This window comes from Mytilus edulis, chromosome 13 (assembly GCF_963676685.1).
Source record: "Mytilus edulis chromosome 13, xbMytEdul2.2, whole genome shotgun sequence".
Lineage (NCBI taxonomy): Eukaryota > Metazoa > Mollusca > Bivalvia > Mytilida > Mytilidae > Mytilus > Mytilus edulis.
The window spans coordinates 67,566,736-67,583,933 of record NC_092356.1 but is presented as its reverse complement, the minus strand read 5'-3'; the positions used below and the strand labels follow the sequence as shown (position 1 = coordinate 67,583,933).

The window sequence follows — 17,198 nt, the reverse complement described above, 5'->3', positions numbered from 1 at the left end:
GGCTTACAACTCGTCTAAACATCAACCCAACAATGTTAGATCTGTAAATTTGCTTTCGCAAATTTTTGGTTCTTCCCTCGCCGGGATTCGAACCCATGCTACTGTGATATCGTGACACCAAATCGCCTGCACTGCAGCCGTCCCGCTAGACCACACGACCACCTGGGCTCTCAAAAAAAGAGCTTTCGGTGGGCATGTGTTACCTTTCCACGTCAGTTTTAATCTAGCGGCGTACTACAGTACATGATATATAAGGCATGAAGATGTTATTGTTACAGATCAGCTAAATTATCTATAGTAAAGGATCCTACAAATTAATGTAATATACAGTCACAGAAAATAATTATATTCATAAGTACGTCTGAGTCAGTGACAACTCTACAACAGATGTATCCATCGGATCGCCATCAATGATGGTGATACATGGCTGTGTACATAATGTATATACAACTCGTCTAAACATCAACCCAACAATGTTAGATCTGTAAATTTGCTTTCGCAAATTTTTGGTTCTTCCCTCGCCGGGATTCGAACCCATGCTACTGTGATATCGTGACACCAAATCGCCTGCACTGCAGCCGTCCCGCTAGACCACACGACCACCTGGGCTCTCAAAAAAAGAGCTTTCGGTGGGCATGTGTTACCTTTCCACGTCAGTTTTAATCTAGCGGCGTACTACAGTACATGATATATAAGGCATGAAGATGTTATTGTTACAGATCAGCTAAATTATCTATAGTAAAGGATCCTACAAATTAATGTAATATACAGTCACAGAAAATAATTATATTCATAATATATATAACTCATCTTAACATCAACCCAACATTGTTAGATCTGTAAATTTACTTTCGAAAATTTTTGTTCTTCCCTCGCCGGGATTCGAACGCATGCTACCGAGATATCGGTACACCAAATCGCCTGCACTGTATCCGGTGCGCTAGACCACACGACCACCTTGGCTTTACAAAATAGTAAAGCTTTCGGTGGTCCGGTGTTACCTTTCCTCGTCATGACATGTATATGTCGCATGTAGTTCAAACTGTACCATTTCTTCAGATATGGTGTTGTAAAATTGAGAACGAAAATGTCGCAAAGAGACAACAACCCGACCAAAGAGAAGACAACAGCCGAATTCCGCCAACGTGTCTTCAATTCAGCGTTATATATATATATGGGTCTTCAATGCAATGTTATACATTAATATTTATTAAAGTGAAAACTCGACGAAGCACATTCTATATTTAATTTACATATACAAAATAAATATGACTACAGAATAATTTTACCAAACTACACAATTATTGAATATATTTCAACCCTTTCTTTGAAATTCCTCTAGTAATTAATGTCTATCAATGAAACACACAAAAAACAACACTGAAAAAACATGCAAAGTAGTTAGTACTTCGGTACTAACATGATTTATAACCAAACTTTCTAAAATTGTCCGTTTATAAATTTTGAAATTATAAAGAAACTAAGGTTTCACCTCCCTCAGGAAAAGTTAATCTTATATGAATTTGGCTTGGTATTTATGTCATATAGCTCTTCATCTATTTCAGTACTTGTACATCCCTCGGATTTTAAATGTTTGGCTTTGAGCGTTCCTGATGAAGGTCAATACAGAAAAGCGCTTCGGACGCTTTAACGTGTTGTTTTCAATTTTGTACATGCTGTATTGCCGATTTGTACACGCGTTAATGCAGTCTTATAATAAGACCTAATAAATATATAAACACGTTAAGAAAAATATAATTTCATATTCAACAAACGCAGTGAAAGGTACAGTGATGAAATAAAAATGCAGAGCACTGTATAATATTTAAATATAGTCAAGGCAAATGTTTATGTTTCTTTATATGTCTCTGGTGTACATATGCAATAGAACGGTCGGTTACCGTGCTAATACATTGTATTTACAAGAGACCAGCCAGCAATGTAGGTAATTGTTTTAGTATATCAACATAGGTATTCACCTTTGTACGTAACAGATCTTATATGGAGAAAAGTTTTCACAACTGGTTCGAAGAAATATGTGTTCAAAAGAAATAGTTCGTATTAAGACAAATTATTATGTCCATACATTGTGTAAATTTTACGGACGCCATCACGAGTTGGTTGACCGTTATGGAATAACCGTTTCACAAATGATATCGGATATGTTCCTTACGTCGTAACTACAATCCCCTTACCTTTCATGAATGTGACCTACCGAATTAGACTATTTACCGGATTTGTAATCACATAAGCAACACGACGGGTGCCACATGTGGAGCAAAATCTTCTTACCCTTCCGGAGCACCTGAGATCACCCCTAGTTTTTGGAGGGGTTCGTGTTGTTTATTCTTTAGTTTTCTATGTTGTGTCATGTGTACTATTGTTTTTCTGTTTGTCTTTTTCATTTTTGGCCATGGCGTTGTCAGTTTGTTTTGGATTTATGAGTTTGACTGTCCCTTTGGTATCTTTCGTCCCTCTTTTGTTATTGGATCTTTAATTAAGTACACATTTCAATAATTAAGATAACAATAAATTAGATTAGGTATTTCATTGATCGAAAAAAAACCAACAGGACTCATTTCTTTTAAAGTCTTTTTAATTTGGCTACAAAGCAGCCGAGTATGTCAAAGAAAACAAATAAAACTGTTATAAGACAAATGAAGACGACTCCAACATATCCTACGGATTTCGCCGATACACGATCATCTGGAGCCGATATTTTGGTACGACGTATCCGGGTTGTATTGGATTTGTTGACACTCAGTTCTTTTTTCATTAAGTCTAATTCTGGCTTCAGTAATTCTCTTAATTGATTAAGAGTAAGATTCATTCCACGTAAGAAATCCCATTTGCCTTCTACAACCTTAGAACAGGGACATAGGCATTCAAATGGTTGAACAGAAGTGACATCGGGTGTCGTTTTAAACGTTATCACTTCAGATGCTCTCGGTTTTGTTATGTGTGTGGTAGTGACAGGCGACTTCCCAGGCGTTTTTACGCTGTTAGTTTTGTCTTCTGATTGACCAAGAGTTATCATGTCCGTATTGACGTTGTAGACTGTCGCGGTGTTCTTGTCTCTGTAGAATGCCCTTCTGTTGTCATTGTGGTAGTTGGTAGAGTTGCTGTTATGACTGAATTATAAATTAAACAGAAAATGATAATCAATCTCTATATACCTATTCAAATGATTTCGCTGTACTCATCAGTGACGATCGAATAAAAAAAGTTAAAAGGGCCAGAAAATTGGCAAAACTTTTAGGAATTATTGTTCCTCAATGCTCTTCAACTTCGTAATTTCTGGCACTTTAAACTTTTTTTTATTCGATCGTCACTGATGAGTCTCATATAGACGAAACGAGCGACTAGCGCACTATAAAATTTCAATCCTGGTACCTGGAGTTTATCATGTAATGATAATATTTATCGAAGCTTAAACGTGTTATATGCGAACTTTTGATGTGTTCTACGAAAAGGTACTAGTAAACAACGAGTTTTTACGAGTAGTTACGAATTTGAATGTTCAATTCTTTATCCCAAATGGAGTTCGTACAGTATAAAAAAACAAACGTTTTGCAAAGTACTCGTTACTATAAGCAAAGTGATTGTAATTACTCGTAAAAATTCAATAAGCCCTTGTAACCAGACTCGAATGATATAGTAATGAACAACTAAGCATTCGTAATTACCAGTTAAAAATATGGAAAAAATCGTTTACTAACCGTAGTAAATTGTTATCGTAACGAATCATTTACGGATGAACGCAGTTTAAGAATGGTAACGTGTTTTTATGAGTTTCAACGAGTGGTGTATGAGCAGTTTACGATACTTACGAATAGTTATGCATTTCTTATGGGATATTCTAAAATGACGTGCTTCTTTCGCTTTGTAAACAACACTGTGATAAAATTATCGATTTATCTATACTTAACGCAGACTCAGAGATATACGTAATAATGGCTGTTAAAATATACTTCCCACGTAAATCTACATGTATTGGAACCTATTTGCAGACCCTTTGGCGATTTTATTGTTTTAAAAAGTGCAATTAAAAAAAGACAACATAACTGTTATTCTTATTCGAATGCATAATAAAAAGAAGTAATGTACAAGAGCTCGAAGAAATCAACAAAATAAAAATAAAATAAAATTCCGCGAAAGTCTATTATTTTTTTTGGCGCATTTAAGTCACTTCAAAACATGACGTCATACTAATGAAACCGCTAAAGTTGAAAGTTTTCTGTTACGTGAACCATCGAAATTTATATAATATTGTATTAAAACTGATTTTTGAGGTAGGTTTTGTATTAATTTTTATTCTATTGCATTATTTGCATATTTACCAATTTCAGCAAGTCAACATGGCGGCTCCTTAGTTACGAAATGTCATCTTTTGATTTGCCGGAAGTTTGCGAGAAAATCATTTAAATTAAAAATGGCAAATGTTGGGTTTGAGAATTAGAAGAATTAAACAGGTTTTTTTTTCTAGCGGTAATTTACGAAATAACCCGTTCAAGCTACGAATGTATTAAGATATTTGAGCTTTATCTAACAGGGAGTAAAACGGATCAGCAACACACACACCAAATCAACCCTCGCTTCAGTATTTTAATGACCGTTTTTGTCCTCTTCGAATCGAAATAATTCATGGAAGCCATAGATTGTTGGAAATTTACACATAAATGTATACATGTGTAAATTTCCAACAAGCTATGGCTTCCATGCATTATTTCTTAAATCAATTCGTGGACAATCGCATGAATATGTTTAACATCTCAAATACATTTAAATATTTCTTAAGGATGAAGTAAGGTAACAATTAAGAAATTAAAAAATTAGAATTGATACTTTAAGCTGGTAGAGCATCTTTAAAGGATAAAGATAAGCTAAATATATTGAAAGGTCATGGACCTCCTTTACGAGATATTTGAGATTTAAAATATGGCGGGAAAAGGCTGACTCGGACTTTTACATTATATTTGCATTGATATTATTTGGGTTTCAAAACAAAACAAAGAAAATCAAAAATCTTCTAAAATTTTGGTAAATGACTTTTGATTGGCTATTGAGTCTTATGAAAAAAACAAATGGGTGTTATGGGGCAAAATATTTTACATTGTATTGTATGGAAAAACACAAAGGAGTCCGAACATTTGACACAAATTCCAAAAACTCACCTTAGTACATCCTTAAGATTGTCTGCAAGTGTTCCTAAGATTTAATCTCTATTGCTAGCTCTGACTATCAGTTGGCGATCCGTAAGGACTCGAACGAATAATACATGTGGGGCATTAACTTTGAGCGAATTAAAAATACTTACATTCATAAACAGAACTATGCCCGCGTCCACCACATATTTGCGACGAATCCCCCTTACATTTTCGATTACATTCAGCTTCATTTTTCTTTTGGTACACATTTGTATTACCCAAAGAATTGCCACAATAACACTGATTATAACTCTGTAATAAAAGAATAATCAAGAAAATAAAGGAAATGTCAATAAGAAAAAAAACCCAACCAATTGGAGTCACTAGGTCGAAGATGTAAACGATTATTCATTAGAACAATAGATGAATTGAATATTAGTTATGGTATAAAGTAACCGACAATAACCAATGAACACTAGACTCTTGAGTCTGCTCTTGACTTTCGAAAGACAAGAATGTAGTGGGTTAAACATGTGAGTGACTAGGACAGAAGAGTAGCAAAACAACAAAACTGTAAAGATCACTTTGAAATCACTCTCCTGTTCATGGCGGTGTTTTCATTAGGGTATCACTAGCCAAGTAGATAATACATTGCTACTGTCGTGAAATTAAAGACATCGTGTAATCAAAATTTGCAGTTAAAAATAATCGGAAATAATTTCCAATCAAGAAATATATCTTCATCGTGCATCGATATGATTCTGCTCCGCTTTGGCTATACTTTTTGATTATTTTTTTTTTTATTAGCGCTGACTTTTGTTAATACGTTTTGAATTTGTGAATGTTTTGTCCTTAAGCATCACGGACATTTATTGTCAAAATGCGTATCTGGTGCAGAAATATTGGTACCGTTAACAATATACTCATGATAAGAGAGATTTTAAACCTTTTGACACTTACATTTTGTTCTATCCAACAATTGTTGCTCTTACCGGAATAACATTTTATACACACGCGCCTGTAGACTCCAAATGCAGAGAAAAATCCCGAAGTCCAACAAATATGAAAATTTGCTGAGCTGTTTACAGCAACTAACAAGAGCAACCGGAATCATTTGAACAAATCGGTTTTTATGATTACATGCATTGCATTCGAATTGTGTAAGTGTTACAGACCATATGAGTGGTCCGTAGAGTATGTGTATACTCATACGGTCTAGTTAAACTATGTGGATTTGTATTGACAAACATTTATCAAAATGTATTATTAAGTTTTACAAATAAATATTATTATTTTTTGACAAATGAAGTGAATAGGTTTACATTAATATTCTATCAATTAAGATTACATATTTCTTTAAACGTCTCTCTAAATTCTATTTTGTCGCTCTCATCAAGAGTGACCCGTGCTGCCACCAGGTGCATCCGATTTGTTTTTCGTTTACACACTTTGTTTATGCACGTTCTTTTGCATCTGCATCTATTGTTAGCAATAGAAAAACTTGCTTGTTTTGCAGAAACTTGCAATAAAATTCTTTCTGTTTTCTAATGTTCAGTTGTATGTGTCTCGCAAAAAAGTTATCAGTCTTCCAACAAGTAAACAACTGGTTTGACGGCTTTTATTGTTCTAAATATTCCTCAAATCGTTCTTCCCACATTTCATTTACTTTTAATAACTTCGATTTAGTCAGCCCAATTCAACTATATAATTACATGTATTACTGACTTGTATGCTAAATGCAGGCGATTACTACATGAAATTAAGTTTTTATTAAACTGTTTATATAATTTTTTATAGAGATTTCAGTAATGTTGATCTTTCATTTACAGTTGTATCTAATTATCCTGATTAACTTCTTAATATTAACCAGAACGTACGCTTCGAGTCCGACCGTATGGGTATTTTGAAAAAGTTTGCATACGTTCCACACCGTACTCGTACGGTCCAAATTTCATTAGATCTGGAACAACAGCACACCAGTTCGACATCAACTTCAACTGGCAGTAAATGCTAGTAGATAAGCGATAGCTTATTTGCCATCTTTTCTATTGTTTTGGAAGTGAAAAAATAAAGTAAAATAAAATAAACAGTAGTATACCGATGTTCGAAATTCAAAAAGTGATTGAGAAAAAACAAATCCATGTTACAAACTAAAACAGAGGGATGCACATCAAGTATAAGAGGAACACAACGACACAACAGAAACACTCAAATACAACACACACAGAAACGAACTATAATATAAAAATGGCTATTTAACAGACTTGATAGGTGGGTTGAAACTTGTTTTGTGGCTAGCCAAACCTCTTTCTTTAATGGCAATGTTAAATATGACATTAAAATGACAACATTACATGACAGGACTACAATACACAAAATGGAAGAACATACAGGACAGAGAAATACACAAAAACAATACAATAGAACATTACCACAAGCTAATAGTTATTAACGATATCAGGTTTTTTTATTTAATACACCAGACTCGTGTTTCGTCTACATATGAGTCATCAGTGACGCTCAGGTCAAAATAGCAAAGAAAGCCAAACTTAGATGAAAGCATTACTGACTAAAAATTCTAAAAAGTAGTGCTAAATACGACTAAGGTTATCTGTCTGGAATAAGAAAATTCTTGGTATTTTGAATAATTCATACTTTTGCAAGCAGTAAATTTTTTTAAATGACTGTGTAATAGATTAACATGTTAGCACTGAAGTGGTGATTAGCTACAGAATAAAAACGAATATGTAACAAACATAAATCAGCACATAAAAACAGCACAGCTGAATAACGTATTATATGTTAAAGAGGGAGAGCATATATAAGCAACTATTAAAGTAATCTCGTATTGAGTGCGGAAACACACTAATCGAGTGAAATACTATATTTACTTTTAAGATATGCAAAAAAGTGGCCATGCCTTAAACTCGCCAGACACCAGTTGCGTATGTCTTCAATATAACTTACTTGTAATCCCAGGTACTGGTGTCCATGACAAAATTCTTTGCACACTTCAAGTGTCAATTGGTTACTGAAATGCTGATCATCTAACATTCTGTTACTGTCATCATTGTAGCAACCAATGTATTTAACTTCTGGAAAATAAGTCGTATTACATGAATGATATTTCTAGCAGGCTAACCTCGAAACATATTATTAAAATTATCATTTGAAGCTTGGTATTTTTTATGAGGTTCTCATAAAAAGTAAAATTAAGAACTATCAATCAACCTTAACTTAACATTGTCGTATCTTCATCAATGGGGACGGAGTGTTAAGGCAAGTGTTTTTGTTCTTTGATATACCCCTGGTTCATCACCTTTCTACTCAGACTCTGATGACGTTTTACAAAGTCTTAGTTGGAGCTGCAGGCTCTTCAATATCGAATAAGTTGGGAAATATATATCCTATATGCAGGTGAAGTTGGTATATTGCTACTAAGTGAGTGACATTTATAATTTGAAAAGCAAAATCGTCTCGTTTGTCATAGATTTTAGTACTGAGATGACTGTGTAAGTCAAATTCGAGATATAAGTTTAAAAATGAAGCGGAGGAATCGTGTCTGTCTGTCTGGGGGATATATTAATGGAACCCAATCAGAAAAGTTCGGATTGTTTATGAAAAGAACATCATCAATATATTTGAAAGTGAAATTAAATAATCTATCTTCTTTGATCCTTTTGTTTTTGTCAAATGTCTGAAGGAACTTCAATTCATATGAAAATAAGAAGAGGTCGGCAAGAAGAGGCGCACAGTTTGTTCCCATATGAATGCCGACAATGTGTAGGAAAAGTCTACCTCCAAACTCAACAAATACGTTGTCCAAAAGAAACTCCAGCATACTGACCGCTTGTTCTTCTGTGTAGCATGTTTTACCTTTTTAGCTCACCTGGCCCGAAGGGCCATGTGAGCTTTTCTCATCACTAGTTGTCCGTCGTCCGTCCTCTGGAACTACTAAGCCAAATTTAACCAATTTGGGCTACAATCATCATTGGGTTATTAAGTTTAAAAATGTGTCCTGTGACCCGGCCAGGCAACTAAGATGGTCGCCATGGCTATAAATAAAACAAAGGGGTAAATAAAGGCAACAATAGTATACCGCTGTTCAAAACTCATAAATCCATGGACAAAAAACAAAATTGGGGTAACAAACTAAAACCGAGGGAAACGCATTAAATATGAGAGGAGAACAACGACACAACACTAAAATGTAACACACACAGAAACGGACCAAGCATCAGACAAAATCCTACGATAATAACCAATAAAACAACAAAACCAAATACATGTACATGAAAATGTAGATTTAAGCTTATAACTCTGAAACCAATGCATTAAGAGCATACCTGACATGGGGTAAAATTGTTTATCAAGTCAAGATCAAACTGCCCTGGTGTTTTTAGATGAATCGAACAACTGATTTTTGGGTTGCTGCCCCTGAATTGCTAATTTAATGAAAATTTGTTTTTTTGGTTATTATCTCCAATGTCATTATAGATAGAGATAAACTGTAAAAAGCAACAAAGTACAGCAAAGTAAGACCTACAAATAAGTCCAGATGGGCAAAATGGTCAATTGACCCCTTAATGAGTTATTGCCCTTTAAAGTCAATTTTACCATTTTTTCTTAAATTTTTGTAATCTTTTATGTCTTTGTATGTGGGATTACATGAGTGCTCATTTATACCTAATTCTGTTACAAGACATTCGTAATAATACGATTTACATACAAATACAATATTATTTGAAGCTTTGTCCGCAGGAACAACAATATACTTATCATGCAGAGATGATAAACATTTCATGTCTTCTTTGTCTGTGAATAGTTATCAAAGGTACCAGGATTATAATTTAGTACGCCAGACGCGCGTTTCGTCTACATAAGACTCATCAGTGACGCTCATATCGAAATATTTATCAAGCCAAACAAGTACAAAGATGAAGAGCATTGAGGATCCAAAATTCCAAAAAGTTGGGCCAAATACGGCTAAGGTAATCTATGCCTGGAATAAGAAAACCCTTAGTTTTTCGAAAAATTCAAAGTTTTGTAAACAGGAAATTTATAAAAATGACTACATTATTGATATTCATGTCAACACCGAAATGTTGACTACTGGGCTGGACTTTGGTCGATCGTTCACACAGTTTTTCAACTTGTGAATGCGACGTTTTATTAGAGACCTGATACTTTGAACCCATTCTGACAAAGTGTCCAGTTTAACTTCTTCTCGCTTAGCACATGCTCTCGCGAAGTCTGCAATGGAATCCATAATTATTTTTGAAGATATGGTTCCAATTGATGTGTTGGGGTTCTCTAAACTTAGGACCATGAGAAATCACCTTTTGGAGTCAACACAATTCTAGTGATCAATTATATGAATATCTATTTTTTATAAATTTTGATCTTTCGTGTAGACACCCATTTCGACATCCTTGTTGTATGACGTTTTGTCTCCGAGATAATTCACAGCCCAGTAGACGGTGCTGCTGTGCTGACGTAATATATCTTTGAAGCTGTTGTTTCCCGTTGACTTACTTTAACGTTTTGCTATTTCAATGCACATATGCACTCTGTCCGAAAAGAATTAATTTAGAATTTTTAGAGTTTTAAACATCGTCTCACATTTGAACTCTAAGTCTCTATTGGTCTCACATTTCTCTTTCGAGGTAGCATGTACCTCAAGGTAATGCGACAAGTAGTACATCCTCACAAAGTCTGTATTTAATGGAGTTAATAATGCTGCTTAGCTCTATGTTGATAATGGTGGCTGCAAATATATCTTAAAATTCCTCGCTGGTTTCAACTATTCTCTATCAGTCGCGATTATCTTTTAACATTCCGGCCAAGATAAAAGCACTGGTATTATAATAACTTTACATATGTTTTGTTGCTACCCCTACTGTAATGGTTGAATGCTCATATTTTTCGTTTCCTTCATAAAGTTCATACTGCTGGTTTGATCCTAGTTGTTATGCATGGATGTAATCAATCTGGTTCTTAAATATTGTTTGGTAAACTATGTAGTTTTTGTTTAAATATCGTTGTGTTTGAGCTTATACAAGAGTCAATAACTAGGTTAAATCCCAAATTTAAGACAAGAAACTAGAAAACGGGATAGACTTCAAAAATTGTTTTTTGTTCAAATAATTCATCTGCTGAACATAAAAATAAACAACAAAGGAACAAAGTTAAAAAGCTAAACAACATTGCTATGCGACAATTAACGAGAATCTGGATGAAGTGAAAGTTACTGATAAAGGTAAATCCAGAAAAGCGCGTTGTTTTTTATTTATTTTTTACATCCCTGGGTCGATACCTCTGCTGGTGGACTATCAGTCCCCGAGGGTATTATCAGCTCAGTAGTCAGTACTTCGGTACTGACATGATTTAACAAACTTTTCCAAAATTGTCCGTTTATAAATTTTGAAATTATTAAGAAACTAAAGTTTCATATCCCTCAGGCAAAGTTGACTTTAGATGAATTTGGCTATTTATTTTAGGTATTTTAGTCATTTAGCTCTTCAACGGTTTCGGTACTTGTACATCTTCGGATTTCAAATGTTTGGCTTTGAGCGTTCTGATGAAGGTAAATCCAGAAAATGGATTCGAACGCATATAATTATTAAACGTATTGTTTTCTTTTTTTTTGCAAACAGTAAACGGTATTGGGAGACCAAATAAAGCTTTGGGACTAGATATTGTTAGCAACAGAAGGTTACTTGCTGTTAGAAATGAAATTTCAAAACCATTATGTTTACTTTTGTATAAATAACTTAATGATATTACCAATGTTATTTCAACTGATCGCTGGAGTTTATGTTTTAATTTGCATAAGGACAGTCTATTTGAAGATGTGTGTGATAAGGATGATTGCCGTTATAACTATTACTGATTTCTAATCACCTATCAGTGTCATCAAATGAATTTACAAAACAATGATTGCACACTTTATTGATGAGTTTATCCTAAAACACCTATGTTAAGATGGACTGGTTTATTATGAGCGAATCGGCTAGACTACGCCCAGTCAAGTGAAGTAACTTGAGTAATAGAGTATTTCCCGATCAATGGAAAATTGCATATGATATTCCCTTATTAAAAAGTGGTGAAAAATCATTACATGCCAACTACAGGGCTGTCTTCTTATTGTCATGTGTGAGTAAGTAATAAGAAAAATGTATTTTCAAAAATATGTTTAACCATTTAAATGGAAATAAACTGTTGTATAAGTATCAAACTGGAATTATTCCAGGATATTTAACTACTTTTCAATTAATTAAACTTTACAACAACATTTTATTGGCGCTAAATAGTAAGCTAGTAACTAGCCTTACATTTGCTGATATAAGTAAAGATTTTGATACTGATTGGGTTAAGACTTTACTATACATAATAGTGTGTTGGTTAAAAAACTACCTATGTAGCAGTTCTTAGAAAGTTGTCTTAAAAGATTCACTTTCAAAATTTGGAAAAATAAACGCCAGTTTGTCTCAGGGTTCAATATTAGGACCGTCATTGCTTTTGGTAAATATTAATGATATGGACACAGACACTAATACTAAAGTTATGTCTACACTAAAAGGATTTGGGAATAGGTAATTCCACAAACAATTCGGTGTGTTTGTGTTTAATCTATACTGTTAAAAGATGCACTCGATTTAAATCCATTGATTCGCTTCAACAAGTTTCCTTTTGTTTTCATGTCTTTATTCTTAAATTATTTATTAGTATGAAATATTTGATGTGTTCATTAATTACTGTGATTATTTTTTTTTTTCGGAGAAAATGTTACTAAGTTGTAAATCTTGTGTCTAATCCATTTGTCATTTTGAACAATAAAATATGTTTAAACAAAAAACTAGGTCGATAGTCGGACAACAGTTCTGAATGACTTACATTGATATAATGTCATATTCATTTTTCCAATCAAATTATCATATTCCTCTTTCTCTGACTATCCTTTAATTTATCGCACTAATTACTATAAGCAATTCATTATTCAAAGTTTGATAGTACTCCTTCTTAATTTTCCAAATTGCTTCATTCGTTAATGTATAACATTTCAGTATTGTCAAATATATATATATATATATATATCTAGAATAAGTTCAAGCTGTCCATTCGATGCGTATTTTACTGTAGGCTTCTGATATACTGAAAATTGCTCAACATAACATTATTTGTTTTCAAATTTTCTTTGTATACATGGTAAAAAAAAATAAAAGTCACAAAAATACTGAACTCCGAGGAAAATTCAACTGGGAACAACAACTGACTTGGTACAGGCAATTTAAAAAGTAGAAAATGGTGGTTTCAACCTTGTTTTATAGCGCCACACCTCGCACTTGTACGACATTCGTATCAAATTTAATAATATTGATAATGATGGTTGTTTCGCGTGTTGGGCGTCAGAAAATGCCAACGTCACAAGAAGACAACGTATAAATTACATAAACAAACGACAACTACTGTACATTTGATTCATGACTTAGGACTGGTGCAAACATTTGCAGCCAGACTAAACGTTTTAATGGTACCACAGCTTCTCCCTTTTTCTAAAACAAAAGCATTACATCACAACATCACAACATAGAAAATGATGATTAAAAAATTAAACTGATTAAAAAATTATGCTTATAAAAACATTTTATGCATATCATATTTAATCATAGTATTTTCAATGGATGAACATGTTTCAGTTTTCTATATTGTGTCTTCTGTATTATTGGTTTTTTTTTATTTTATTTTTGGCCATGGCGTTGTCAGTTAATTTCCAATGGATGAGCATGTCGCAGGTATATTTGAATATTCTGTGTACATGAGTAACTAACCAGACAAAGTTCCAAATGGGGAAGTTGAAATTATCACATCGTAAATTTTACGGACGCAATAACGAGTTGGTTGACCGTTATGTAATAACCGTTTCACAGATGCTATCGGATATGTTCATTATTACGTAACTACAACATCCTGCTCTTTTCACGAATGTGACCAACCGAATTAGAATGACTACCGGATTTGTAATAACATAAGCAATACGACGGATGCCACATGTGGAGCAGGATATGCTTACCCTTCCAGAGCACCTGAGGTCACCCCTAGTTTTTGGAGGGGTTCGTTTTATTTGATTTTCAGTTTTCTATGATGTGTTTTCTGTGCTATTGTTTGTCTTTTTATTTTTGGCCATGGTGTTGTCAGTTAATTGTCAATCTATGCATTTGACTGTCTCTCTGGTATCTTTCGTCCCTCTTTTGCAGTTCAATCATCATATCTATTCAGCATTGTCGTTTAACATATCGAAATAAAAAAAAAATCTCCCAATAAATGCTTGTCCTTTTTGCTAACAATCAAATTATAACAAATTACCAAATTTGTAGATATCTTCTAAATAAAAACGCCGATACAATGGGCGAAAGTGACATTACTTTGGAACCATCAGACAAAATTGTGTAAACATTCATAGATAAAACAATAAGCGGTTGTTCAATAAAAAGATACCACAACCCCAATTTAACTAATATCTGTGAGTTCAAATGATTCTTCATTTATCATGATTGCTGCACCAGTAACAAAAACGTGTGAGATAGATACACCTATCAGGTTTAGATAATGAAAAATTGAAATACGCAGTATGATTTGTGTCGTTATTGCTATAAATATCACTTGATCGATACCTCTGCTGGTGGACTGTTAGCAAATATGTCAATAATTATTCATTAATCGGTTACCCTTTAACTGTGACGACAAATGGTTACTTTCAGTATCTAAATAATTTAACAAAATCCTGTTATATTATATGATAAAAATCTTGATTTCAATTTCCTTAAAAGACACTTAATATATAAACTGTAGTATGTATCAATAATTATGAAAATATAAAAACAACTACATTAATTTTCACGAAGCAATGATAACAATTGGACAATTAAACACCGTATATTTAAAAGCTTCTATGAAAGACCATGGAAATGACTTTTTGACGTATAAAGCATCAATACAGAATGAGATATTCTCAAAATAAATAAAAACACTGCTGCATACAAATAAATATGCTTTGTTTTGGATAAAAAAAAATATATACATACATCAATTGAGAAAGCATTTGTTCGATTTTGACACTCATTATCTCAATTCGAAATCACTCTTCATCCGAAAGTGTTCTAAGAGAAAACTCACTTCAAATATCTTGACATTTGAATGGGGATTCAAAAGATATTTTTGTGAGATTCATTGCTTTAAATAAACACAACAATGAAAACATGTAAAAGGAACCAAATTACAAACCAAAGAATTTCAAAGGGGTAATAAACATTTGTTCGAAGAAGGAACTGAAGAGACAGCACAACAAAGAACGAATAGCAGATGGAGCAAAAAATATCATATACAAACTTAAAAGTAAAAATGTTTTAATCTTTAGAAACAGAACCGGACAAAACTGTACACTTTCCGTAATCATGAGACAATATATTTTGCGTAATGTATGTAATAACTATGAATTGTAATAAATAACAAACTACCTATAAATATGAATTCACTGAATAAATTCCCTGGTGATCCAGTGACTAACTCACAGGGATACTCGGCCAACTGCTGTGGGTCGAGTAATTTGTCATAACAGCAAAGAGAAGTGCAATAAAGATATTATTTAGGGGAAACAAGCAAATACACTGCATATACATTGTACGGCCATTGATAAATATTATGATAGCATGCACACATAGAAAACTTTTCAGTATTTCATTTGAGGTTGGAAACAAATCTACTGCGAGTTTTATATTTTGTTAACCGGCTTATAAGATGTTCGAGTTTCAAGAAATAAAACAATTTCGTATGGATTTTTTATGTACAAAGTCGATAAAGACAGGTTAATTCATTATCTGTTCAAGATCGGACCATCCCATATTAATCCTCAGCTAACGGCTGTTGTTGATATGGGAGTCTAGAGATAATACCGGTCCGATATTGAAGGAATATATATTTTAAATGAATCAACCAAATACTGTTTTCCAAAATACAGAATATTTCTGTAATGTTGGCCTGTATCATATTCACATAATTATTACATACATTGTCACTTATAATTTTTACACTATAACAGTATCATGTATGCGTGAACGTTGGATATCTTAAACCAGTTGAAACCGACTGGAGATATATAATATTAATGTTATGATGTTTCATTGAAATGTTTGGATGATTGTTAATTTCATTTTATATATTGTAGCGCATTTCTATAGTTATTTTGTTCCGATGCTACCGATGTGACCATCAATATGCAAATATAACATTTCAGAAAAAGTGAAGGTAAATTGTGATGTTTGTCGTATTTTTACCTGAAGAGAGCTTCTGTCGTAAATAGTAAATTTACAACAAAACAAAACTTGCAATATCAAAAGTTCACACACAACAAACAAATGGAAAACATCTGTCATATTCCTGACTAGATAAAGGCATATAGACTAGTGTTTATATAGCTAGATAAACTTCTCAATTATATAAGAGTATTTACCGGGTTTGTAAATCATGAGCATCACGATTGGTGCCATATGTGAAGCAGGATATGCTTCCGAAGCACCTGCGATAAATCCCAGTTTATTATTTTTTATACGGGCGGTGGGACAGGGGGTGCGGGGTGTGGTGTCGTGTTACTGCGTTTTTAGTTTTTTATGTTATTTCTAGTGTAAAAGTAACTTCAAGTACTGAAATGATTTATAAAATTCTTACTTTTACAATAACGATATGAGCTAGATAAGACGTGTTTAGTATATATAAATATTCATTGGTTTAATGATATTAAATTATTTTTCTTAACATATTGAATCGACTAAATTCTGGTGTCTAGTTATCCGATGGCGAGTTGATTCAACTCTAACTCTATTGAAATAAGGCAACCTTGTAAAATGGACCAACAAAATTTGATTATCAGATCTTTATAGTATTCTGCCATGTTGAACTATAAACACATCATTGAAATAAAAATAAAAGAGCAAGTTAGCGAAGGGACATGAATAATAAAAAAACTGTTTTTTACATGCATTTTTATAGAAAAGT

General features: G+C 33.2%; 1 protein-coding gene across 1 annotated transcript; it reads right to left on the bottom strand.

Annotated features, from left to right (window-relative positions):
* Window positions 1–2,584: 2,584 nt before the first annotated feature.
* LOC139501747 (uncharacterized) lies at window positions 2,585–8,237 on the bottom strand. The gene is made up of 3 exons (XM_071290889.1): window positions 8,115–8,237; window positions 5,318–5,459; window positions 2,585–3,131 (listed from the first exon to the last, which is right to left on the bottom strand). Exons 1-3 carry the CDS (start codon window positions 8,199–8,201, stop codon window positions 3,034–3,036), a joined length of 327 nt encoding a protein of 108 aa, XP_071146990.1. The 5' UTR covers window positions 8,202–8,237; the 3' UTR covers window positions 2,585–3,033.
* Between the last annotated feature and the right edge of the window lie 8,961 nt (window positions 8,238–17,198).